The sequence below is a fragment of the Somniosus microcephalus genome, chromosome 4 (genome assembly GCF_052327205.1).
Source record: "Somniosus microcephalus isolate GS21.2 chromosome 4, FLI_Smic_1.0, whole genome shotgun sequence".
NCBI lineage: Eukaryota > Metazoa > Chordata > Chondrichthyes > Squaliformes > Somniosidae > Somniosus > Somniosus microcephalus.
In genome coordinates this window covers 322769643-322797423 of record NC_140990.1, presented here as the reverse complement: position 1 = coordinate 322797423, position 27781 = coordinate 322769643, and the positions used below count along the sequence as shown (strand labels likewise).

The following is a 27781-nucleotide window of genomic DNA, read 5'->3' as shown; positions in this document are numbered from 1 at the left end:
TGTTGGTGGAGAAGGTGGTTAACCAGCGCGCGTGCGTATCATTCAGGCGGAACGGGGCGGGGGCCGGAGAGTGCGCGCGAGTAACGCAGGCACGTCGGAGTGTGCGCGAGTGACGCAGACACGTCGGAGGGTGTGCGCGAGTGACGCAGGTACGTCGGCGTAGTTGGAGTCTCCAAGAGGCGGCGCATGCTCACACCTTATTTTCATTTGTGTGAGCGGCGAACCGGGGTAACGATCCGGCTGATCCGGCCTTGGGGTGGGGGAGATGTGGGGCGCCGCCGAGGAGGAGGAGCAGCCGTTGCTGGGCCCGGTGGCGGGCGGCCGTCTGTACCGGCGCCGCTGGCTGATCCTGGCCGTCTTCTCGCTGCTGGGCTTCGTACAGGGCCTGCTGTGGAACTCCTGGGGCCCCATCCAGAACTCGGCCAGGCAGGCCCTGGGCTTCAGCACGCTCGACATCACGCTGCTGGTGCTGTGGGGCCCCATCGGCTTCCTGCCCTGCTTCTTCTTCATGTGGCTGATGGACAAGAAAGGTGAGAGAGGGGGAGGGGAGGGAAAAGTGAGAGGTGATGGAGGAGGAGGCGGTGATGGAGGTGATGGTGGAGGAGGGGAGGTGATGGAGGAGGAGGAGGAGGAGGAGGAGGAGAGGTGATGGAGGAGGGGGTGGTGATGGAGGTGATGGTGGAGGAGGGGAGGTGATGGAGGAGGAGGCGGGAGAGAGGGAGAGGTGACTGTAGGGAGGTGACTGGAGGGAGGGGGTGAAGGAGTGCTGGCTGGAGGGAGAGGAGGGGGGTGGGCGGGGCGAGGGAGAGGGGGGTGGGCGGGGAGAGGCGGGTGGAGGGAGGGGGCGAGGGAGAGGTGGGTGGAGGGAATTGGGGGAATTCTCTCCGGTGTCCTAACCAATATTTATCCCTCAACTAGCATCGCTGAAAACATTATCTGGTCATTTATCCCATTGCTGTTTGTGGGAGCTTGCTGTGCACAAATCAACGGTTGCGTTTCCTACGTTACAGCAGTGACTGCACCCAAAAGTACCTCATTGGCTGTAAAGCTCTTTGGGAGGCCCTGAGGTGATGGAGGGCACTTTATAAATGCAAGGTCTTTTTTTATGAAGAGTTGTGGGGCAGTTGCAGGGATCGTAACTTGAAGTTTAATTCTGAAAATCAACCAAAAAGTCTTAAACCAATGCCCCTCAACATAAACTGACTGAAATAATGGGTTTTGATTTTAATAAGACAAGTAGGCTAAGGAAATTTAATAAAAATATATGTTTCTGTATAATACTCTGGATTGCAGGTGGGAACTCGAGATACTGCTCCTGCTGTTTTCAAACTAAAAGGTTTTATACAAGATGTTAATAATTGTGTTTTGATGTTGAGTTGGGGAAGAACGAAAGACTTGCATTTATATAGCGCCTTTCACGACCACCGGACGTCTCGAGACGCTTTACAGCCAATGAAGTACTTTTGGAGTGTGGTCACTTGTAATGTGGGATACGCAGCGGCCAATTTGTGCACAGCAAGCTCCCACAAACAACAATGACCAGATAATCTTTTTTTGTTATGTTGATTGAGGTATAAATATTGGGCCAGGACACCGGGGATAACTCCCCTGCTCTTCTTTGAAATCGTGCCCGTGGGATCTTTTACGTCCTGTGAGAGCAGACGGGGCCTCGGTTTAACGTCTCATCTGAAAGACAGCACCTCCGGCAGTGCAGCGCTCCCTCAGCACTGCACTTGGGAGTGTCAGAACCTTCTGACTCCGAGGCGAGTGTGCTATCCACTGAGCCACAGCTGACACACTGGAGAGAGAGAAAGAGAAAATCTGCAATTGTCATGCAGAAAGATGGGAGTGAGAGTGTTGAAAAGCAAGTTGTAGGCATTACCTGATCAAGTTTCGTGTCAAGTGGGAAGAGTTGTGAGATTTCTCGTGGCTGTCGTGCAGCTGATGTGTTTCAGTCAGTGCGAATTCTATATTTAGAATGAGTTTAACAGGTTTGCTAACACTTTCATAAAGATAAATATCTTCCACCCAACATAAACTTGAGCTGATCCAGAACTCGGCTACCTGTATCCTAACTCGCACCAAGTCCCGTTCACACATCCTTCCTGCACTTGATGACCTACAGCGCCTCGATTTTAAAATTCTCATCCTTGTTTTCAAATCCCGCCATGGCCTCGCCCCTCCCTATCTCTGTAACCTCCTCCAGCCCCACAACCCTCCGAGATCTCTGCGCTCCTCCAATTCTGGCCTCTTGCGCATCCCTGATTTTTATCACTCCACCATTTGCGGCCTTCAGCTGCCAAGGCCCTAAGCTCTGGAATTCCCTCCCTAAAACTCTCCGTCCCTTTACCTCTCTCCTCCTTTAAGACCCTCCTTAAAACCTACCTCTTTGACCAAGCTTTTCGTCATTTGTCTTAATATCTCTTTGTGGCTCGGTGTCAGATTTTGTTTGATAACACTCCTGTGAAGTGTCTTGGGATGTTTTAATTCATTAAGGGTGCTATATAAATACAACTTGTTGTTGTTGCTCCTTTTAAATACAGTAGAAAGTAGTGGTTCAGGCTCCTTGTCCCTTCTAATTAAAATGGATGCCAATCCTACCTTGCTGGTGGTTGGACTTTACACATGACTGATGGAGCAATCTGTACAAACAATGATCAGGAGCTCTTAATAATCGATTATATTTTGCTTCACCTACTACTGGATCTATGCAGTCATTGAGAACTGGTTTGTGGGAGGGGTGAGTGCTGTGTTGAATGGTTGATGGGAGATTCTGCCTGCTTAAATTATGTTAATAGAGACTCTGTCTCCTTTGATCTGGAGGTGAGCCATTTTAGAGTGGGATGTTGTTGACCAGCCTGCTATAAGTATATTGTAACACTTATAGCAGGCTGGTGTATGGTGGGGGTTGGTGTGTGGGAATAATTATTTGGTTGCAAAATGGCTTTCGTTGTTCAGTGATCTGTTCTGTACCTTGCTTTGACGACGCTTGCGTCTGCGCTCACTCGGAGGTCGAACTCCAAACCATTGTCAACACCTTCACCAAAGCGTACGAGAGCATGGGCCTTACACTAAACATCCATAAGACAAAGGTCCTCTACCAACTTGCCCCCGCCACACCGTACTGCCCCCCGATTATCAAAATCCACGACAAGGCCTTGGACAACGTGGACCACTTTCCACACCTCGGGAGCCTACTATCAACAAGGGCAGACGTCGACGACAAAGTCCAACACCGCCTTCAGTGTGCCAGTGCAGCCTTCGATCGCCTGAGGAAGAGAGTGTTTGAAGACCAGGACCTCAAACCCAGCACTAAGCTCATGGTCTACAGAGCAGCAGTGATACCCGTCCTGCTGTATGCCTCAGAGACATGGACCATGTACAGCAGGCACCTCAAAGCACCGGAGAGGTACCACCAACGCTGCCTCCGCAAAATCCTGCAAATCCATTGGCAGGATAGGCGCACCAACATCAGCGTTCTCGCTCAGGACAACATCCCCAGCATTGAAGCTTTGACCACGCTCAATCAGCTTCGATGGACAGGTCACATTGTCCGCATGCCCAATATGAGACTCCCAAAACAAGCGCTCTACTTGGAGCTCCGGCACGGCAAGAGAGCCCCAGGTGGGCAGAGGAAACGCTCCAAGGACACCTTCAAAGCCTCCTTGGAAAAAGTGTAACATTCCCACCGACACCTGGGAATCCCTGGCCCAAGACCGCACAAAGTGGAGGAGAAGCATCCGGGAAGGCACCGAACACCTCGAGTCTCTTCGCCGGGAGCAAGTAGAAGCCAAGCACAGGCAGCGGAAGGAGCACACATCAATCCAAGCACCCCACCCACCCGCCCCTTCAACCACCGTCTGCCCCACCTGTGACAGAGTCTGTAGGTCCCGCATTGGACTCATCAGTCACCTGCAAACTCATTTTTAATGTGGAAGCAAGTCATCCTCGGTTCCGAGGGACTGCCTAAGAAGAAGACGACCTTGCTTTTGAGTGTCAGCCGTGGCTCTGAGTTGCACAAAATAACAGCACCAGACATTTTATAACACTAACCTTCTGAGTCAGAAGCTTGTGGGTTCAAGTCCCACTCCTGAAATTTGAGCACAAAAATCTAGGCTGACTGTTGGAGGTGTCGTCTTTCAGATGAGACCTTAAACGGAGGCCCTGTCTGCCCCCTCTGGACATAAAACATCCCATGGCGCTATTTCAAAGAAGAGCAGGGGCGTTCTCCCCGGTGTCCTGGCCAATATTGATCCCTCAATCAATATCACTAAAACCAGATTATCTGACCATTATCACTTTGCTGTTTGAGGGAGCTTGCTGTGTCTCCTACATTACAACAGTGACTACACTTCAAAAAGTACTTCATTGACTGTAAAGCGCTTTGGGATGCCCGATGATCGTGAAAAGCGCTATATAAATGCAACTCTTCTATCAGTTTGTTTGTTTCCTGGGAATTGATCTAATTTAACAACAATTTACATTTATGTAGCGCCTTTTAACATAGTGAAACATCCCAAGGCGCTTCTCAAGGGGTACACAACTGGAATAAGGGTGATAAAGTTCTGACGAAGGGTCATCGACCTGAAACGTTAACTCTGTTTCTCTCTCCACGGATGCTGCCTGACCTGCTGAGTGTTTCCAGCATTTTCTGTTGTTATTTCTGATTTCCAGCATCTGCAGTTTTTTGCTATCGTGATAAAATGTAGTTGCTTGAATGGGGGTTTCTGTGGAAAGTGGAATTTAATATCTGATTGGTGCTATAGTTTATCAAATGAACCTCTTTGAACAAATCTATATAACATGGAACATAGCTGTGAATCCTGGCTTTGTACAGAATTTTAAGTGAACTCTCACCCACACCCCTTAAAAAAACTGTTTGTTATATTGGGTGTAAATTACTGCGCTAGGTCGGGCGAGCTTCATTTCTGAGTAGTATAAGTAACCTGTTTACTTACCCAGAAATATGTAAATGTGAGGCAACTTAAAAATAAAATGCATTGTGGGGGGTGAGACAAGAACTAGGATATAAATAAAGGTTATATTCATAAAGATTGCTGCACAGCGGTTCATTGGAAACTATGTGACTCAGTAGAACGTGTGTTCAGAAACCCCAAGGGCATCACTTGTTTGTAGTCACACGTTGGCATTTTAGGAAGCTTGCTTTCAGCTGACAGGTTGCTAAGTCTGTGGTTGTGCTGTGCTGTGGGTCTGAGCTGCTGAGCAGTTTGAAGCTGGTAAGACCCGTGTTATACTGCAGGATGTTCTTGTGAGTTGCGCTTCCGCCATCACCCGCTCAGCAACAACTTGCATTTATATAGCGCCTTTAACATAGTAAAGCGTCCCAAGGAGCTTCACAGGAGCGATTATCAAGCACAATTTGACACCAAATCACATACAGGAAACTCTCGATTTACCGGCACCTAAATAACCGGAAATCTCCGTTAACCGGCAAAATTCAGGAGTAGGTTGAGGTAAGTTTTACTTCATATTAGTGGCCGTTCCTGGATCTGTGGCCGTGTAACTGGGGTTCCTGCACTTGTTGCTAAGCAACAGGGACGCTTGGTCTGTGGCCGGGCTTCTTGCACCTGTTGCTAAGCAACAGGGAAGCCTGGATTTGTTGCTGTGCACGGAGCTCTCGTACCTTTTAAACTATACCTCTCTGTAATCCGGACTTTTTTATAAACCGGCACCACGCCAGTCCCGTCGGTGCCGGATAATAAAGAGTTTCCTGTAATTAGCATGTGCAGACCCCTTCTTGCCGGCGGGTAAGTTTGAAATCTTTTGAGAAGGTAGATGGGAGCATTTGTGCATTCAAAACAAACAGAAAAACAAAAACTTCTGTGTAAGTTTATAAAGTGACTAGGAGGTCCAATGGAGTTTTCAAGCCCGAGAACACAAACTTGCATTTATTTATATGGTGCCTTAAAATGGCTCCTCTCAAACATCTCAAAGTAGTTTACACACAAATGATTTGGAAGCACAGCTACTGTTACAATAGCAGCACACAGCAGCTGGGAGCCATCATTCACACAAGGTCTCCAAACAATAATGAGATGAATGATCTTTTAACTTCAAAAATATATTTACTGAAGGGATGTTGGCCAAGGTACGTGCCTCCCCATCTCTGTAACTTTCTCCAGCCCTCTGAGCTCCGATCTCTGCGCTCTTGTAATTCTGACCTCTTGCGCATCCCCAATTTGCATTGCTCCACCATTGGCCATGCTTTCAGCTACCTAGGCCCTAACATAGAAACATAGGAGTCCTGGAGTAGGCCATTCGGCCCCTCGAGCCTGCTCCGCCATTCAATGAGATCATGGCTGATCATCCAAATTCGGCACCCTGTCCCTGCTTTCTCCCCATATCCCTTGATCCCTAAGCTCTGGAATTCCTTCTCTAAACCTCTCCAACTCTCTAGTCTCTACCTCGCCGTCCTCCTTTTAAGATGCACCTTAAAACCTCCTCCTTTGACCAAGCTTTAAGTCACCTGCCCTAATATCTCCTCATGTGGCTCGGTGTCAAATTTTGTTTGCTAATCGCTCCAGTGAAGCGCCTTGGAACGTTTTACTATGTTGAAGGCGCTATATAAATGCAAGTTGTTGTTGAATAGTGCCATGAGATCTCTTGTATCCACCTGAACAGAAAGCTGAGTCTTCGGTGTAACCTCTTGGCTGAAGGGCTGCACTTCCAACGAGGCAACACTCGCTCAGCACTATACTAGACTATCTGCCTGGATGATGTACTCAACTCCTGGAGTGGAGCTTGAATGCACAACCTTCGGACTCCAAAGTAGGAGTCTGACCCACTGAATCAAGCTGAGACTTGGAAACCAGTTGAAGGAAGCGGGGTGGGGGGGAAGGGAGGGGAGGGTCTCTCTTGCCGCAACCAGTTCTCTGCAGCTGCTGGTCTCGGACCAGTAGTGCAACATAACAGCACTTTCTGGAGCTTGGCAACTATATCCATGCCCACACCATCACAAAAGTGACACAATTAACAGTGAAAATCTTAAGCAGAATAAACTCTTGAGCTTGGAAATGATTCTAGTGCTCACAAACTCTTATCAAATTCCTATCTCCGCTATTTTAATGGAGTAATTATCCTGTTTATTTTAAGTGGTTTGCCGTCTCTATTAAAATAAGAGAGGTTAATTTGATTTAAAAAAAACACCTTAGGTGTTCTTGCAGTAACTGCTCAGTGATTTCGAGGCTTCTGTCTTAAACCGAGGTCTCGTCTGCTCTCCTTAACATCTCATCCGAAAGATGACATCCCCAACAGTGCAGCACTCCCTCAGCACTGCACTGGAGTGTCAGCCTAGATTTTTGTGCTCAAGTCTCTGGAGTGGGACTTGAACCCACAACCTTCTGACTCGGAGGCGAGAGCGCTATCAACTGAACCACAGCTGACACAGCATATTCGGTTTTAATTCAACCACCAGACCACACACAAGAACTGGTTTGACTAATATCTTGTGTCCCATTTTAAAGTAATGCTAAATCTTAAAAGAAAATGTCTTCCCAATGAATGTTGTAACTTGAGCATGATGAATCTTCATCATGCTTGTTGAAAATAATTAGATGCCATTGATAAGGTGACTTTTAACTAACTAATAATATATGTGGGCAGTCACTTTGAGGTTTTGCATCAATGCCACTTCCTGACTCTCGAACAGGATGTGTACAATTTGTATACTTCAAATTTGTGTGTTGGCTTTTAAAAATAAAGAACTTTTTTTAACCAGACATTTTACCGTCTAGCTTTCACCTATCTCCTCCCACCCCCACCATATTCTTGGCCTCCTCTCTGAAATTTCAGATGCCACTCTGGAATGGCTGCCAGGAATTGCATGAGAGCACTTTGAGATGGCTCCCACTCTGCCCAACAAGGCAAATTTGGTCCATTGGGAGCTGGCTATATTTCCTGATAACTGACCATTCCCCAGGGCATACAAACATCAATAGATGGATAAGGTCTATGAAGGCCAGCAGCAACTTTACAGCTTTGGACCTGCACGAGCAGTTGTGAGCCCCTGCAGCCTGCCAATAGCCAATGAACTGAGGCTGCCTCTGTTGTGCGGCCCAAAAGCCTTCACAAACTCCACCGTATCCAAAAGTCTTACTTGCCCATCATCTTTTGCTGACCTCCATTGGATCCTAGTCACAATGCGTTGAATTTAGAATCCTTACCATCATCCCTCCAGTCCTTTATTCCAGTCCATGCGCTTCAGCCCTCCAACTCTGGTTTATGTACACCCCCTTCCCCTATCTGCGTAATGATCGGTAGCAGAACCTTCTTGTGTTTGGGCCCTAATCTTTGGAGCTGCTTCTCTGCTAGCTCTCTCTTTACACCCCTGTCCTGCTGCCCTGACTCAAAGCCTTCTCAAAACCATACTTTCGGTTATCTCTCCTAACTCTTCCATCACTGCTCAGTGCCAATTTTGTGTAAAGTGCCGTGGGACATTTTCTACATTAGAGGTGTAGTATAAATGCCAGTTCTTTGATGCAGCCTTGTGTGATGACAGTTTGTTACCCAGTTAATGGCTGTAATCAGTGGAAAAGTGAGTATGCTATTGCACATGATACATAAAGAAGTGGTTTTGAACCTGCACATTTTTATAAGCAATTTGCGACGTTTCAAATATCCGCAGTTGTTGCTGAAGCTTCCGAGGCCTTTGTGTCACGGTGTGCTGTATGCACGTTAATTTGGGGGTCCCATTACAGAAAGCCCATTAAAGCCATAGAGCGGGCAGACTCGCCACTCACCAGGATGATAAAGTATAATTATGAGGGGTGACTTGACATGCTGGGGCTATATTCACTAGAGCAAAAACTAAGAAGAGATTTAATGACGGTATTTTAAATTCTGAAGGGTTTTGATAGTAGAGTAGGAAATACAAAGGTTTTTTGATGGGATGGATAGGAATTTCCTACGGTTGAGAAGTGGTTTATTATTGGCCATCAATTTAAAATAAAGCACCTCTTTAACCTTCAAAGTACCACTTCCCCACTGCACTGGTATAATTTATTTTTCATGTTTCTTACACCAGTAATTCTTATGGCCTCTAACTTGTCTAATTTATACTCTGGATCAGCACCAATTTAGTGCTGTGGACCAGCAACAGCTGGTGCGACACGAGCGTATTTCATAAAGGTCCCGTGCACCTCCCAGGTTGTGTAACTTCATTGTACAATGTAGGGGCTTGGAACTGGGACTGGAATTTTTTTTTAACCATGACCGTATGAATGGCTTGATGGATTATTGAATGGGTTCCAGGGCCAGCGGGATACTTTCCCCCAAGTGCTGGAACCTTTCATGAGTTTTTACAGGTACCAGTGTACGCATAAGGTGCGACAGTGCACCTTTGTGCTGACCCTTCTGTTAAGCCACCTGATACCATACCTCTTCAGATTGTAATACAGAAGAGACAATGTCCTATACTTGAGTTGGGTAATTAAATAGACGGGGGAGGGGGGGAGCAAAAGCATGAAAGGGGTGTGTCTAATCACATATCCGGAACCTGTAAAGCATCCAGCTTAATTCAGGATTCTCACTGAATGGGTTGCTGATATGCAGCAATTGCCTTCAGCATGCGAGGCACATGAGGAACACCCACAATGGATACTAGTTGAGTCACCATCAGTGTCACGTGTGTCTCTTGAGTTGTCTTCCCGTGAAATTTTCAACTTCTGCAAATAACCAGTTAGCACTTTGAGGAGGATTTTATTATTTTTTTTAAAAAGGGCTTGAACAATTAGACAGTTCAGAGTAGAAGTCCAAGAAGTAGAAGCATGATACGGTTTTGAGCTGTATAGACCAAAAATGATGCAGATTTGATCACTGCTCTGTGCTGCCTCGGGGGGGGGGGGAGGAGGAGGAGGAGGGCGGCAAGAGTGGCTGGCGGTGGCAGTGAGGTTTTTATTTTTGGCCTCAGTAACACCAGCATTGGGGAAATTTGTCACGTTTGCCCTTTCTCACTGCTAAGCCATTTAGGACAGAAATGAGGAGGACTTTCTTCACCCAGAGAGTGGTGAACCTGTGGAATTCTCTACCACAGAAGGCAGTTGAGGCCAATTCATTAAATATATTCAAGAAGGAGTTGGATATATTTCTTAAGGCTAAAGGGATCAAGGGATATGGGGAGAAAGCAGGGACAGGGTACTGAATTTGGATGATCAGCCATGATCGCATTGAATGGCGGAGCAGGCTCGAGGGGCCGAATGGCCTACTCCTCCTATCTTCTGTGTTTCTATGTTTATCCAATGACCTCTGCTAGAAGTGCACATTCAATGCTACATCTGACTGTCTGGTTCAAACCCAAGGTTAGTGTAACGACTGGCATCGAAGGAAGAAAGAATATGCATTTAGAAAGCACCGTTTCACATCCTCAGGATGTCCCAGGGTGCTTTACAACCAGTCTTCTTGAACCGCTGCAGTCCTTGTGGTGATGGTGCTGCCACAATGCTAAGTAGGGAATTCTAGGATATTGACCCAGCGATGATGAAGGAATGCCAGTATATGTCCAAGTTTGATGGGGAACTTGGAGGTGATGGTGTTCCCATGATATTGCTGCTCATGGCTTAGTTTTGAAGTACTGTTGTTATGTGGCAGCCATTTGCTCATCAGAAGGTCCTAGGAAGTTTCAGGAAGGAGTGTTGTCCACAACACCAGGAAAATTCACGGATCCTCTTCAAGTAGTCTCTTGGGGAATTTTAATTCCATTTATGATCATGCAATAACACTTCAAAAATTCAACATTGTGCAGGACAAAGCAGCACCCTGCTTCCGGACTTGCTTTCCACCCCCTTTACCACTGGCGCTCTGTGGCTGCAGTATGCACTATCTGTGGAATGCACTGCAGCAACTCGGCTGTACTTCCACGTCCCGTGACCTGCACTGCTGAGATGGGCAAGAGCAGCAACGTCATGGGGATACCAAGGTGTACACCATGCTGACTTAGACATGTATCCCCATTCTTCCGTTATCACTTAGGTAGGGGATTCAAGGATTTTGTCTAACAACAACGTCGGAGGATCATCGCCACTGGGACCGCAGCGGTTCAAGAATGCCCATCACCTTCTCGGGGCAACTAAGGATGGGCAGTAAATCTGCCTTACCAATGTCGTCCATATCGTGAGAACATCATTTTTTAAACCAACACTTGAAAAGCAGCAGGCCCTTGGTTTTGCATCTCGTGAAAGACAGTAGATCTGATGATGTCGCAGTGCCTCCATACTGCACTTGCCGTGTTGGCCTAGATTAAGTGCTCAAGTTCTGGAGTGTGGCTTGCACCCACAACCTGACTTGGATGAGGGTGCTATAACTGAGGCAAGTTGCCACATGACTGTCTATGATATCACTTGAATCGCCATTGTTCTATCAACGGAAATCAGGTTCTGCCAGTAAAATTAGCGACCTTGTAAGGAAAGAAAGACCACTAGATGTCCCAAAGCCCTTTACAGCTAATAAGTACTTTTTGAAGTGTAGTCACTGTTGTAAGGTAGGAAATGCGGCAGCCAATTTGCACACAGCAAGCTCCCACAAGCAGTAATGTGATAAAGACACATTGTGATAAGATCTCGTGGTTGTTTGTGGGACCTTGCTGTGTGTAACTTGGCTGCCACATTTACCGACATACAGGAAACTTTGGTTTATCCGGAGGTGAACTGTCCGGAATGCTCGAGCCACCGGCTAAAATCAGGAGTCGTTTCGTTAGGTTTTTTTTCTTTTCGTTGCTTTTTTTTCACCAGTCAGGCTCTGCAAGGTCTCGCTGAAGCTGTTGCTAAGCTACAGAGACGCTTGCAAGGTACGGCCGACTGTTTAGAAGCACGGGGTTTGTTGCCAGATACGGAGCTCAAAATCTCCGTATGTTTCAACATTAGCGCTGGTTTGTCCGGCAGTTTTGATGGGACGGCAATAGCTCGGTCCTGTCGGTGCCGGATAGCACAAAGTTTCCTGTACCAGTGACTACACTTCATAAATACTTAATTGCCCATGAAACACTTTGGGACGTCCAAATCAGGTGGAAATTAAAGATCCCATAGGGGGCTAGTCAGCATCTGTAAAAAGAAAAGCTAGAGTGTCTAATCCTTTATTAGGTGCTTCAGGTGTGTACCCTTCTTTAGGATAAAAATTGATGAGGAGGAAGCACTTAAAAGTTTGGCAGTCTTCAAAATAGAAAAGTCACCAGATGGGGTGCAGCCTCGGATACTGAGGGAAGTAAGGGTGGAATTTGCAGAGGCTCTGGCCACAATCTTCCAATTCCCCTTAGATATGGGGGTGGTGCCAGAGGACTGGACGATTGCAAATAATACACCCCTGTTTGAAAAAGGGGAGAGATATAAACCCGGCAACTACAGGCTAGTCAGCCTAACGTCACGGTGGGGAAACTTTTAGGGACGAAAATGCGGAACAAAATTCATTGGCATTTGGATAAGTATGGACTAATAAATGAAAGTCGGCAGGGATTTGCTAAAGGTAAATCGTGTTTGACTAACTTGATCGAGTTCTTTGATGAAGTACCGGAGAGGATTGATGATGGTAGTGTGGTTAATGTTGTGTATATGAATTTTCAAAAGTGTTTGACAAAGTACCACATAATAGACTTGTTAGCCAAATTGAAGCCCATGGGATTGAAGATAGTGGCAGTGTGGATACAAAGTTGGCTAAGGGACAGAAAGCAGAGAGAAATGGGATCCAGGGTTTTATAAGTAGAGGCATAGGATATAAAAGCCAGGAAGTTATGCTAAACCTATATAAAACACGAGTTCGGCCCCAACTGGAGTATTGTGTCCAATTAAGGGCACCACACTTTAGGAAGGACGTGAATGCTTTGGAGAGGGTACAGAAGAGATTCCCTAGAATGTTTCCAGGGATGAGGGATTACAGTTAGGGGGATAGACTAGAGAAGCTGGGGTTGTTCTCCTTCGAGCAGTGAAGGCTGAGGAGATTTGATAGAGGTGTTTAAAACCATGAAGGATTTAGACAGAGTAAATAAGGAGAAACTGCAGGGATATGGGGAAAGAGCAGGGAGTGTGGAACGAACTGGATTTCTCTGTGAAAGAGCCGGCGCAGACTCAATGGGCCGAATGGCCTCCCTCTGTGCTGTACTATTCTATGATCCTATGACCAGATAATCTGTTTTAGTGATGTTGATTGAGGGATCAATATTGGCCAGGACAGCGGGGATAACCCCCCCTGCTCTTCTACAAAATAGTGCCACGGGAGCTTTTACGTCCACCTGAGAGCAGACAAGGCCTCTGAAAGACGGCACCTCTGACAGCGCAGCGCTCCCTCAGTACTGCACTGGGAGTGTCCGCCTAGATTTTTGTGCTCGAGTCTCTGGGACGTGAACCCATGACCTTCTGACTCTGAGGCGAGGGTGCTACCAACTGAGCCATGGCTCTCAGTGGAGTTTATACCAGTTCCATTTGTGGTTCTGTGGTTCTTAACAGGCTGCCTGACTAGTGTAGATTCCGATGCCAGCTGCAGATCTTTTATTACTGGGCCACAGTAGTAGCTGTGGGTTTTTATAGACCTCCAATACCAGTGTGTGCATCCTGCCTGTCCAGCTAATAATCTTGTAGTTTCCTAAGGGGTAGAAGTTTTGTGTCCCTTTAATTAATATCATTTCACATTCTTAATTTACTGGGATGAAAAAAAATTAATCTGCTGGAATCATAATACATCTGCTAGGAAAGGGACAGTGATGTAGTACTTTGGAGTTGCATAACTAAATGTGTTGAAGGGTGTAATCCAACCTGGATGGTAAAAATATCTCTCTGATACCAAGGTTTTAAATAAAACAAATGCTGGCATTGCACAGCAGGCTGACAAGCATCGGAACGAGCAAGTTAGATTGGCATTTCATATGTGAGCCTTTATCAAAACTGGCTGCTGAAATGCTAAACCGATCTTTCCTCTTCAGTATTGTCATTAGCTGCTTTAAAATGTTCTTTGAATTTTGATTCCCTACTGCCACCTTTCAGCATTTATGCTGTTCAATCCATTCTCCGTCGCTGAACATCAGATTCAAAGACCCAGTAATAAGTGTGTATTCCTGGCCGCTGGCCTGAGAATGTGGCCAGTGAAGTTTGACTGTGCAAGACCTGTACATCAGAGGCCAGTGACAGCGTGAAAGCAGCTAACGACTGCACTACTTTAATTGGCCGCTCAATATTCGGAGGAGAAGAAGGCGACAACTTTCATTTATGTAGCGCCTTTCACGACTACCAGACGTCCCAATGCGCTTTACAGCCAATGAAGTACTTTCTAAGTGTAGTCACTGTTGTAATGTAGGAAATGCGGCAGCCAGTTCGCGCACAGCAAGCTCCCACAAACTGCAATGTGATAATGACCAGATAATCTCTTTTAGTGATGTTCCCTGAGGGATTAAATATTGGCCAGGACACGGGGGATAACTTCCCTGCTCTTCTTCGAAATAGTGCCATGGGATCTTTTACATCCACCTGAGAGAGCAGACGGGGCCTCGGTGTAACGTCTCATCCGAAAGACGGCACCTCCGACAGTGCAGCGCTCCCTCAGCACTGTACTGGAGTGTCAGCCTAGATTTTTGTGCTCAAGTCTCTGGAGTGGGACTTGAACCCACAATGTTCTGACTCAGAAGGTTAGCGTTATAAAATGTCTGGTGCTGTTATTTTGCTCTGCTCAAAACTGGAATTTTGCTGGGTGGAGGTGGAGTTGAGGGTAGGCTCATAGCAAGAATTGGCAGAAGCAGGTGCTGCACCATTGGTATCGGAGCCTTCAGCCATCTTGCTCTAAGTGGGGTAGAACAACAGTGTGTCTTGTGTCTACAATTGGATTGGATGTTGGCTGAGGGATAACTATCGGCCAGGCCACCGGGGAGAACTCTCCTGTTCTCAAAATATTGCCTTCGGATCTTTTGCGTGTACCCGAGAGGGCAGACGGGGCCTCGGTTTAACGTCTCATTCGAAAGTCGGCTGTTCACAATTTACATTAACGATTTAGACTTTGGAATCAAAAATACAATTTCTAAATTTGCGGATGATACCAAATTGGGGGGGATAGTCAATACTGAGGAGGGCTGCAACAAATTACAGGAGGACATTAATAAACTTGCAAAATGGGCAAATAATTGGCAAATGAAGTTCAACACAGACAAACTGTGTAATGAGACAGGGTTAATTAGCAATCTCATTGTAAAGGATCCTCTGGGGCAGAGTGATCATAATATGATACAATTTCACCTATCTTTTGAGAGTGACTTGCCTTAGTCTGAAGCTAGAGTCTTAAACTTAAATAAAGCCAATTACATAGATATGAGGGGTGAGCTGGCTTAGGTAAATTGGAAAAATAGATTAAAAGGTATGGCAGTAGATAAGCAGTGGCTAGCATTTAAAGAAATCATTCATAATTTTCAACAAAAATACATTCCATTGAGAAACAAAAACTCCATGGGAAAAGTGATCCATCCGTGGCTAACTAAAGAAGTAAGGATAGCATTAGGTTGAAAGAAGAAGCTTATAATGTTGCGAAGAATAATAGTAAGCCTGAAGATTGGGAGAGTTTCAGAAACCAGCAAAGGTTGACCAAAAAATTGATAAGGGAAAAAATAGAATAGGAGAGAAAACTAGCAAGAAATATAAAAGCAGATTGTAAGAGTTTCTACAAGTATGTAAAAAGGAAAAGAGTAGCAAAAGTAAACATTGGTTGGTCCCTTAGAGGCTGAGACAGGAGAAATTATAATGGGGAATAAGGAAATGGCAGAAACGTTATACAAATATTTTGTATCTGTCTTCACAGTAGAAGACACAAAAAGCATACCAAAAATGGTGGGGAACCAAGGGTCTAATGAGGGTGAGGAACTTAACGTAACTCATATAAGTAGAGAAAAAGTACTAGAGAAACTAATGGGACTAAAAGCCGACAAATCCCCTGGACCTGACGGCCTACATTCTAGGGTTCTAAAAGAGGTGGCTGCAGAGATAGTGGATGCATTGGTTTTGATCTTCCAAAATTCCCTAGATTCTAGAATGGTCCCAGCGGATTGGAAGGTCGCAAATGTAACACCGCTATTCAAGAAAGGAGGGAGAGAAAAAACAGGGAACTACAGGCCATTTAGCCTGACATCAGTCATCGGGAAAGTGCTGGAATCCAATGGTAAGGAAGTGGTGTCAGGGCACTTAGAAAATCATAACGTGATTAGGCAGAGTCAACATGGTTTTATGAAAGGGAAATCGTGTTGACAAATTTATTAGAGTTTTTTGAGGATGTAACTAGCAGGGTAGATAAAGGGGAACCAGTGGATGTAGTATATTTGGATTTCCAAAAGGTATTCGATAAGGTGCAACATAAAAGGTTATTACACAAGATTAGGGCTCATGGGGTTGGGGGTAATATAGTAGCATGGATAGAGGATTGGTTAACGGACAGAAAACAGAGAGTAGGGATAAACAGATCTTTTTCAGGTTGTCAGGCCGCAAGGATCAGTGTTGGGGCCTCAGCTATTTACAATCTATATCAATGACCTAGATGAAGGGACCGAGTGTAATGTATCCAAGTTTGCTGATGATACAAAGCTAGGTGGGACAGTAAGCTGTGAGGAGAACACAAAGAGTTTGCAAAGGGATATAGATAGACTGAGTGAGTGGGCAGTAAGGTGGCAGATGGAGTATAATGTTGGGAAATGTCAGGTTATTCACTGGTAGGAAGAACAGAAAAACAGAATATTTTTAAATGGTGAGAAACTTTCAAATGTTGATGTTCAGAGAGATTTGGGTGTCCTCGTGCAAGAAACACAGAAAGCTAGCACGCAGGTACAGCAAGCAATAAGGAATGCAAATGGCATGTTGGCCTTTATTGCAAGGGGGTTGGAGTGTAAGAGTAAGGAAGTCTTGCTACAATTGTCTAGGGCCTTGGTGAGACCACACCCTGGAGTACTGTGCACAGTTTTGGTCTCCTTATCGAAGGAAGGATATACTTGCCGTGGAGGCGGTGCAATGAAGGTTCACTAGGTTGATTCCTGAGATGAGAGGGCTGTCCTATGATGAGAGATTGTGTAGAATGGGCCGATACTCTCTGGAGTTTAGAAGAATGAGAGGTGATCTCATTGAAACATGCAAGATTCTGAAGGGGAGTGACAGGGTAGATGCTGAGAGGTTGTTTCCCCTGGCTGGAGTGTCTGGAACTCGGGCATAATCTCAGGATAAGGGGTCGGCCATTTAAGACTGAGATGAGGAATTTCTTCACTTGTGGGGGGGGGGGGGTGATGAATCTTTGGAATTCTGTGCCCCAGAGGGCTGTGAATGCTGAGTCTTTTGAGTATATTCAAGGCTGAGATACAGATTTTTGGAATCAAGGGGAATGGAGCGATATGGAGATCAGGCGAGAAAGTGGAGTTGAAGTCGATGATCAGCCATTATCTTATTAAATGGCGGAGCAGGCTCGAGGGGTGGTATGGCCTACTCCTACTCCTACTTCTTATGTTCTTAAATATGAGGAATTACATTTTGGTAGGAAGAATAGGGAGGTCACATCACTTTGAGGGTGCGAGTCTCGGTGGGGTAGAGGAAGAAAGGGATCTTGGAATACAAATACACAAATTACTAAAAGTTGCGCCACAGGTTCGCAAGGCCATAAAAAAGGCAAACCAAGCACTAGGGTTTATTTCTAGAGGGATAGAATTGAAATAGAGGGAAGTTCTGCTAAACATGTATCGAACCTTGGTTAGATCACACTTGGAGTGCTGCGTGCAGTCCTGGTCGCCATATTATAAAAAGGATATAGAGGCACTGGAGAGGGTGCAGAGAAGATTTACAAGGATGATACCAGAAATGTGCGGGTATACATATCGGGAAAGGATGAACAGGCTGGGTCTCTTTCTCTCTTGGAAAAGAGAAGGCTGAGGGGTGACCTAATAGAGGTCTTTAAAATTATGAAAGGTTTCAATAGAGTGGATACAGAGAGAATGTTTCCACTTGTGGGGAAGAGCAAAACTAGAGGCCATCAATATAAGATAGTCACCAAGAAATCCAATAGAAAATTCAGAAGAAACTTCTTTACCCAGAGAGTGGTGAGAATGTGGAACTCGCTACCACAGGGAGTGGTTGAAGCGAACAGTATAGATGTGTTTAAGGGGAGGCTGGACAAACATCTGAGGGAAAAGGGAATAGAGGGTTATGCTGATAGAGTTAGATGAGGAAAGACGAGAGGAGGCTTGAGTGGAGCATAAACACCGGCATGGACTGGTTGGGCCGAATGGCCTGTTTCTGTGCCGTATATCTGATGTAATCCGATGTAATGTAATCTCTGACAGTGCAGCACTCCCTCAGTATAAGAACATAAATAGAACTTTCAAAACTTAATTTTTAATGGGCATTGGTTGGTGGGTGTTTTCTGGTTTTAATTTTTAGTCATTGAACATTGGGGATAATGTTTAAAAAAAGAAAATACACACTTACATTTTAGTTGTTTTCAGTAACTGAAACCTGCCAAAAATGCCTTTGTTTCTTGAAATTGATGCAGAGTGGATATCTCTCTTGTTTGCAGTAGGTCTGCACATGCACTGAAAAGGAAACGCTTCCTTCAAATGAACATGCTCGGTCTTTTTTTTTTCCAAAGGTCTACTTCTAATTGTGAAACCATATACTGTAACTGCCTGCCCCCTTCCTGTTTTATAACACTTGGCGATACACTAAAACCATGTGGGAGAATAAATGAAAACTGACTGGTTGCGAAATACACTAAGAGCCTCCTACCAATTGCTCCAGGCCTTGTGTGGATCTTGTGTTGAATTGTGTAACAACAAAATATTCGCATGACTCTCGCTGCACTCCCACAAGCCTCGTTTCGCAATATTTTTCTTCCTCTGCCAAAATTGTTTTAAATCAACAAGTTTAGTGATTATTAATCGATATTTTTACAATGTTGATTCACTAGCATGATAGGATTAAGAGGCTGTAACTACAATGTAGTGCAATGAGAGTCATGTGAATATTTTGTTGTTACACAATTCAACACAAGATACATGCAAGGCTTAAAGCAACTGGTATAACTACAAAATAACAACAGAAAGTGCTGGAAAAACTCAGCAGGCCAGGCAACATCCGTGGAGAGAAAATAGAGTCAACGTTTCGGGTCAAACCCTTTGTCAAGACTGAAAAAGCACAGGAAATGAAATAGATTAAAAGGCCAGGCTGGGAGAGAACAAAAGAGAAGTGAAGAGACATTAAGAGGTATTCAAAACGAGACGAGATGGTGATAGGACCAGTGGAGACAAAAGACGGCTCTAGATTAGGTGTGAAATGCGCTGGCGGATTGGGAGACAGCTGCCATGTGGGAGAGAAAAAAAAGGGGGGGGGGAAAGGGCCAAAACAAAGGTGTGGATAAAAAATAAGTAAAAATGAAATAGGGGCCGAGGTTATGATCTGAAATTGTTGAACTCGATATTGAGCCCGGAAGGCTGTACAGTGCCTAATCGGAAGATGAGGTGCTGTTCCTCGAGCTTACGCTGGGCTTCTGTGGAACAATGCAAGAGCCCGAGTACGGTGAGGTCCGAGTGGGAATGGGGCGGTGAATTAAAATGACAGGCGACCGGAAGCTCGGGGGTCATCCTTACAGACTGAACAGAGGTGTTCTGCAAAGCGGTCACCCAATCTGCGTTTGGTCTCCCCAATGTAGAGGCGACCACATCGTGAGATTGGGTGACCGCTTTGCGGAACACCTCCATTCAGTCCGTAAGGATGACCCCGAGCTTCCGGTCGCCTGTCATTTTAATTTACTGCCCCATTCCCACTCGGACCTCACCGCCCTTGGCCTCTTGCATTGTTCCACGGAAACCCAGCGTAAGCTCGAGGAACAGCACCTCATCTTCTGATTAGGCACTTTACAGCCTTCCGGACTCAATATCGAGTTCAACAATTTCAGATCATAACCTCGGCCTCTATTACATTTTTACTTATTTTTTATCCCCACCTTTGTTTTGGCCCTTTTCCCCCCCCCCCCCCCCTTTTTTTTTTCTCTCCCACATGGCAGCTGTCTCCCATTCTGCCAGCGCATTTCACACCTAATCTAGAGCCGTCTTTTGTCTCCACTAGTCCTATCACCATCTCGCCTCGTTTTGAATACCTCTTAACGTCTCTTCACTTCTCTTTTGTTCTCTCCCAGCCTGGCCTCTTAATCGATTTCATTTCCTGTGCTTTTTCAGTCTTGACAAAGGGTTTGACCCGAAACGTTGACTCTCTTTTTCTCTCCACAGATGTTGCCTGGCCTGCTGAGTTTTTCCAGCATTTTCTGTTGTTATTTTGGTATAACTACAATATACATGAAAAACTATGGCTGTATTTACAGAAGCAGAGATTTGATAGAAGAGTTTGAGAGGGGACTAGTGAAATACTGGTTGGTGAATCAGTGATGAAAGGCATTAATTTAGGATTAGTTCTAGAAGTGTAGGGAGGGAAGATTTTTTTTTTTAACCATACAATGCCTTGAGAATGAAAGAAAGACTTGCATTTATATAGTGCTTTTCACAACCTCAGGATGTCCCAAAGCTCTTTACAACCAATGAAGCACTTTTGAAGTGAAGCGTAGTCACTGTTGTAATGTAGAGAAACGTGGAAGTCAGTTTGCGCAGAGCAAGCTCCCACAAGCAGCAATGAGATAAATGACCAGATAATCCGTCTATGTTTTTTGGTTGAGGGATAAGCATTGGAGAACTCTCCAGGTCTTCAAAATAGTGCCATGGGATCTTTTGCGAGAGGACAGATGAGGCCTCGGTTTAACGCCACATTCAAAAGTCGGTATCTCCAACAGTGCAGCACTCTCTCAGTCTAAAATTTCAGCTCGAGTCTCTGGAGTGGGATTTGAACCTACAGTCTTCTGCCCTTGGAGGTGAGAGTGCTACCCACTGAGAATGTGGTGGGTGTAACGGTTTGATGCAACTGAGTAGCTTGCTACCACTTTGGAGAGCAATTATGAGTCGACCACATTGGTGTGAGACTGGAGTCCCCTTTAGCCCGGGCTGGATAAGAATGGCAGTTTTCCTTCCCTAAAGGACATTAGTAAAGCATTTGGATTTTTATGGCACTAGTCAGCTTTATGGTCACTTTAACTGATACCACTTTTTAAAAAAAATTTGGAATTAAAGAAAACAGAACTCAAATTCTTAAACTGCCACGGTGGGATTTGAACTTGCGTTCTCTGGATTATTAGTCCAGTAACATAACCACTACACTATTGTACCAGTAACAATCAGCTTGAGTTCTGATTTTCTATATCCTCCTCTAATATATTGTCACTTCTGTCATCTTCTAAAGACAAATAAATTTAAAAATAGTTCACTGCCATGACTTCACCCTCCACAATTGGACACTCCTTCATCCCCAAGTGGTCCAACTCTCACTTTAACAGTTTCTTTACTTTTTACAGGTTTATAAAAACCCTTACTATTTCCTGCGAATCCTTTCCCTTTTCTTTTAGCTCTTCTAGCCTCCCTTTACACCTTCCCACTACACTTTCTGTATTCAAGATTTTCTTTACTAACTTTATCATATGCCTCCTTTTTAAGTTTTATTCGCTTATCTACAGAACTCTCTTTTATGCACTAATATAATTGCAAAATACTGCGGATGCTGGAAATCTGAAATAACAACAGAAAATGCTGGAAATACTCAGCAGGCCAGGCAGCATCCGTGGAGAGAGAAACAGAGTTAACGTTTCAGGTCTGGGACCCTTCATCAGAACTGAAAAAGCTGGAGATGTAACAGATATTAAGCAGGTGCAGAGACAGGGGGGGGGTGTTAGGAGGGGAGGAAGAAATAGAAAGAACATCCTGTACTTTTGTAAGAGGCAGGAAAGATAAAATGTTGCAAATGGGAATTGCAAAAATCATACTGCATGAAAAATGGGGGCATTGAGTTCAACAATTTCAGATAATTATCCCTGCCCCCATTTTTCATGCAGTATGATTTTTGCAATTCCCATTTGCAACATTTTGTCTTTCCTGCCTCTTACAAAAGTACAGGATGTTCTTTCTACTCCTTCCTCCCCTCCTAACCCCCCCCCCCCACCCCCTGTCTCTGCACCTGCTTAATATCTGTTACATCTCCAGCTTTTTCTAGTTCTGATGAAGGGTCCCAGGCCCGAAACGTTAACTCTGTTTCTCTCTCCACGGATGCTGCCTGGCCTGCTGAGTATTTCCAGCATTTCCTGTTGTTATTTCTCTTTTATGCACGCCCTCTTTTAAAATAGATGTACTTTGTACTCTCTCCATTTCACTTTTGAAGATTCCCCACTGCTGACCCATCGACTTGTTTGCTAACTTTTCTGCCCAGTATATTTGGGTCTGATGCCGTGTTAATTCAATGAACTTTACCTCTTCATTATCCTTTTCTGTCCTTGATTTGACCATAACTATGTTGTGATTGCTATTTCCCAATAGCATCTCTCTTGCACCAATTGCATCATACTCCGCCATTGGTAATGCTTCAGTTTTGTTTCAAATGTTTTGTGCATTCACGCGCATAGTACACGATCCTAATTTTTTTAGAATGTTGCTCTTTATTCTTGTTTGTTTTATTTATTACCCTACCCTCATTGCCTTTGAGAAGGTGGTAGTGAGCCGCCGCCTTGAACCATTGTAGTCCGTGTGGATTATAGCTTTTTGTAGTGGTTTTGATACAACTGAGCGGCTTTCTAGGCCATTTCAGAGTCAACCACATTACTGTGGGTCTGGAGTCACACATAGGCCAGACTGGGGAAGGACGGCTAGTTTCCTTCCCCTAAAGGGCATTATTGAACCAGTTGGGTTTTTACAACAATCGTGGTCGCTATCACTGATACTAGCCTATTTTTCCAGATTTATTTAATTAACTGAATTTAAATTCCCCAGCTGCCGTGGTGGGATTTGAACTCAAACCTCCAGGCCTCTGGATTATTAGTCCAGTAATATGACCACTGTTATTCTGCACTGAAAATTCTAGGATTCTTATCTGCGCCAAGTACAGAAAGCATCTAGCGATTTCGTTAACTTCTACACAAAAAAAGAAAGATGGAAAATGTTGAACTTCCGCCCTTTTTTTCTTTTATGGAGCACTTTATTTATGTCTTGACCCTTCTGTGGTTCTATGAATAGATACAGTAGATGAAAATGCTTCTCAGTGCAACATGTGTGGGAAACTGGTCCTCTGCCACTATATACTGGGGAAGGTCATTTGCAAGCTGTGGTTCATGAGCTGCACGTGGCTCTTGACTATCCCCAGGGTTTGTTCTGTTTCTCTCCCAGGCCTTGGAAGTTACAAAGTTCGTGCAGTTTCCTCCTCACGCCCAACATGGTGGGGGTGGGGGGGGGAAGAAGAATTGATTCTTTTGTCTGGAAACCCCTTCCTCCCACCTCCACTAAGCAAGTGCTCTCCATTCTGTTATTTTTTTTGTAAAGTATTGTGTAGTGGGATTCAGTTTTATTTTTCATTGTGCTTTCTTCACAGGCCTGCGACTAACCGTGGTTCTCGCTGCCTTACTGATGATGACTGGCACTTTACTCAGGTGTATCCCCATCAATGACCAAACAATCAAAAGATGGTAAGTCTTTCTCTGGGTTGGGTGAATTGGCACTGAATGAGGTAGTATTGGCTATTTGTGTACTGAGAGACAATTCGTCAGTATGGTCTATTCTGTAATTGTCTTTATGGAAAATTTGTCCAACACTGTGTGAACATAGTAATCTGATGCTTTAAAATAGTCTCCGGGGATAATTCTGCAAACCCGCATTTCTAGCCGGGAGCGCAGCTCCAAGACAGGACCATTACATTGTAGCCCTGGTTCTGTACGCACAGCTCCCCGCAGCCAGTGCAGGGGTGCCGAATTACCCCTTCTATATCCTATCCCGATAGCTTTTCCTAAGTTGCCAGCTTAATGTGAGGGAAGAGTATGGGCTTCTAGAGCACTTTTAAACCTAGAATATTCTCGAAGGCAATGCAAGGATTTTAGTGCTAAAGAGAAGTCCCTGAAAGGTTACAGTGAGAATTGTATCAAAATATTGTAGCAGATTAGCACAACTACCTCGTGAACGTTGGGAGTGCTGTAAGTCCATTCAGATGCATGCTTTGGAGGATGCCTTAATCAGAGTTCACAACATTGAAGCAACACAGGTTGAGTGCAAAACCAACGGTTGTCTGTCTTTTTTTCTTTTAAAAGTGAAATTGTGTAATGCCATATAGAAAATACATAGAATTTTATAAAGATCGCGAGTCGACAGATCAGGTTCGTTCTGGGGTTTGGAGTCTCTTGGAATAAGAATTTGCCTTTATATTCTGATGTAGCTGAAATTTGACCCTTCAACAAATCCAGTCAAACTGGCAAATGTTTAGCTGAGCGCTGAGTGTTCATATTTAAAGTGAATGGATTTTGAAACCTTACTAAAGCTCCACATAGTCAAACAAGATTGATTAAAACTTGTATATTAAAAACCAAAGTCTCTATTTGCTTTTGTGCAACCTATTGAATCAAATACCACTTGATTTTTTTTTTATATAGAGAAAACCAATAATATCCCTTTTATCTGCACCAACTTGAGTGTAGACTGAAGTTTCTGTCAATGTTTAATCTGTTGGAATATTTATATAAAGAGAGCAAATCTGTGGTATAAAACAAAACTACATTCTATTCGACAGTTGTGTTCTTGGATATGACCAAAATCATTAAAGGTTTAAGTATTCAATGAATCCGTTTAAAGGATTGTGTAATCTTAAGAACAGACGTGATTGATTTTATGACTTGTCTAATGAGCCTAGCTTCTACTCTGTTTTAAGAGTTTTTATATTTAATTGAAGTTAACTGCCTTGCACTTCCTCCTGTAAGGACCGCTAGGGAGAATCAGGAAAATGCTGACTGCAGTGCACATGAAAGCAATGTTAAACATCTAAGGAACATTAGTACTGTGCTTAACATGTTAGAGGATTACTGCAATGTAAAGGAGAATCTTAACGGGGTTAAATGAGACAGCAGTAATGGCAGTCCCCTTGAGCATAGTGAAATTTTAAAATGAAGTTGGATTGGATGGTGGTGTGAGTTGGGGGGACACAGCAGGCAGCAGATGAATATATTCCAAAAGACCTCAAATATCAGATTGTGGCCTGGGCTTCCCTCTGGCGGCAAACCGATTTTGGGTCGGAGCTGTGGACCTGACCCATTTCCTGGTTCGGACCTAATTACAGATGCAGGGCTCCTGGTGGGATCTCCACATGGAGGGAGCCCGCCACTGCAGCAGGACACCCACTGGAACACTTTAAGAAGGAGGAGGCACAATTAAAGAGGGCAGAAATACCTCAAAAGATTTTAATTACAAGATCAAAAAAAGGCTCTAAGCTGCGGTCACTATTGAAGCAGATATGGGGGCAGAAGAGATGGCCAGGAATGGGCCCTCTCCCACCATCGGGGCCATCAGTGGTTTTACTGCTGCTGCCTCAGCATTTCCCGGCATCCCTCCTCTGGTGTTACCTGGTGTCGGCAATACTGCATCAGAAAAGTACGGAAATTGTCTAGTTTCCTTAGCCCCCCCATGCTGTCAATTCAATACAGCCAGACAGTCAAGGGTTGGGCTGGGGGAATGGGAAACCTGCCACCGGTTTTGGAGCCTAGATCCAGTGGGACTCCCTGCCCCATTTTCCATCCAATGACACTGCCGTGGCAAAGGAAAATCTTTTTCGAAGGGAAGAAAAAGCTTGGATTGTTTTTGTTCAAGGCATTCCAACTCTCTTGGAAAATAATGATCTCTGCTTGCGTTTAAATAACTCTTAATATGAAGAGGGTACTGGATTAGCTCCTTGAATCCAAGACAATGTGGCTTCTATTGGGGCAAATTGAAGATAGTAAAGAGCCCTTAGTCTCCTAAGAAGCCGTTCCGGGAAGCAGCCCTCCAATGGAGTAATCCAACAAGGAACAGGCACCATCAAAGACCTACCAATATTCTTCTTCTGCTGCTATTTTCTTCAATAAAATGGGGCAGAACTTTGAATAAAAAGTACACTCCCAAACTTTGATTTTCCCTTACTTTAAAACTCACTACATCAGGACTACAAATTCCTGAGGCTAGATTCTGAACCGTGGGTCTCTTTGCATAACCTGAGTTCAAAGAGTGTCTCTCACTCTCAACAAAAAGAAATAACTTGGCGCCTCACATGGTGGAAAAAATGGAAATGAGACACTTTCTATTGATCTTTTTCCCCCGTCGTTTACTTAAAACCAAAAGAGGATTCATTGGACATCATTTCAAAGATTGGAACTAAGGCATTCCTCCATCTGTAATAACAACAGAAAATGCTGGAAATACTCAGGCCAGGCAGCATCCGTGGAGAGAGAAACCGAGTTAACGTTTCAGGTCTGGGACCCTTCATCAGAACTGGAAAAAGCTGGAGATGTAACAGATGTTAAGCAGGTGCAGAGACGGAGGGGGGGGATGTTAGGAGGGGAGGAAGAAATAGAAAGAACATCCTGTACTTTTGTAAGAGGCAGGAAAGATAAAATGTTGCAAATGGGAGTGGCAAAAATCATACTGCATGAAAAATGGGGGCAGGGATAATTATCTGAAATTGTTGAACTCGATGTTGAGTCCGGCAGACTGTAAAGTGCCCAATCGAAAGATGAGGTGCTGTTCCTCGAGCTTACGCTGAGCTTCATTGGAACAATGCAATAGCCCGAGGACAGAGAGATCAGAGTGGGAGTGAAGCGGTGAATTAAAGTGACAGGCGACCGGAAGCTCAGGGTCACCCTCCCCTTCCAGGTGAAACAGCGATTTACTTGTACTTCTTGCAATTTAATATACTGTATTCGCTGCTCACGATGCGGTCTCCTCTCCATTGGGGAGACCAAACACAGATTGGGCGACCGCTTTGCGGAACACCTCCGTTCAGTCCGTACGGGTGACCCCGAGCTTCCGGTCGCCTGTCACTTTAATTCTCCGCTTCACTCCCACTCTGATCTCTCTGTCCTCGGGCTATTGCATTGTTCCAATGAAGCTCAACGTAAGCTCGAGGAACAGCACCTCATCTTTCGATTGGGCACTTTGCAGTCTGCCGGACTCAACATTGAGTTCAACAATTTCAGATAATTATCCCTGCCCCCATTTTTCATGCAGTATAATTTTTGCCATTCCCATTTGCAACATTTTATCTTTTCTGCCTCTTACAAAAGTACAGGATGTTCTTTCTATTTCTTCCTCCCCTCCTAACCCCCCCCCCCCCCCCCCCCCCCCCCCCCCCCCGTCTCTGCACCTGCTTAATATCTGTTACATCTCCAGCTTTTTCCAGTTCTGATGAAGGGTCCCAGACCTGAAACGTTAACTCTGTTTCTCTCTCCACGGATGCTGCCTGACCTGCTGAGTATTTCCAGCATTTTCTGTTGTTATTTCAGATTTCCAGCATCCGCAGTATTTTGCAATTATATTCCTCCATCTGTAGTCCAGGATGCTGTTAGTGGCTTACCGGCTAACCTTAATGGGACTTGGAAGGAAAGACCTGTTTCTGCAGGTCAGGGTTCTTCTTGCTTCGGCTGCAGATAACCCTGCAAGGTAGGGTCTTAACTGGCCATACAGCAGAATAAGTACCAGTATTTTGTCTGCTGTAACCTCCTCTAGCCCTACAGTACTCCGAGATCTCTGCGCTCCTCCAATTCTGGCCTCTTGTGCACCCCTGATTTTAATGGCTCCACCATTGGCGGCTGTGCCTTCAGCTGCCTGAGCCCTAAACTCTGGCATTCCCTCCATAAACCACTCCGCCTCTCCTCCCTAAAACCTACCTCTTTGACCAAACCTTTG

The 27781-nt window shown here is 44.9% G+C and overlaps 1 protein-coding gene across 3 annotated transcripts in view; it reads left to right on the top strand.

Moving 5' to 3' along the window:
* The first annotated feature begins 227 nt into the window (after positions 1 to 227).
* The window catches only part of slc49a4 (solute carrier family 49 member 4), a 97020-nt gene continuing 69466 nt past the window's right edge, over positions 228 to 27781 (top strand). For all 3 annotated transcript variants that reach the window (XM_085986842.1, XM_085986841.1, XM_085986843.1), the window contains exons 1-2: positions 228 to 530; positions 23457 to 23550. In XM_085986842.1, the coding sequence (XP_085842968.1) occupies positions 266 to 530; positions 23457 to 23550 (359 nt within the window). In that variant the 5' untranslated portion in view covers positions 228 to 265. The remainder of the gene's footprint in view (positions 531 to 23456; positions 23551 to 27781) is intronic.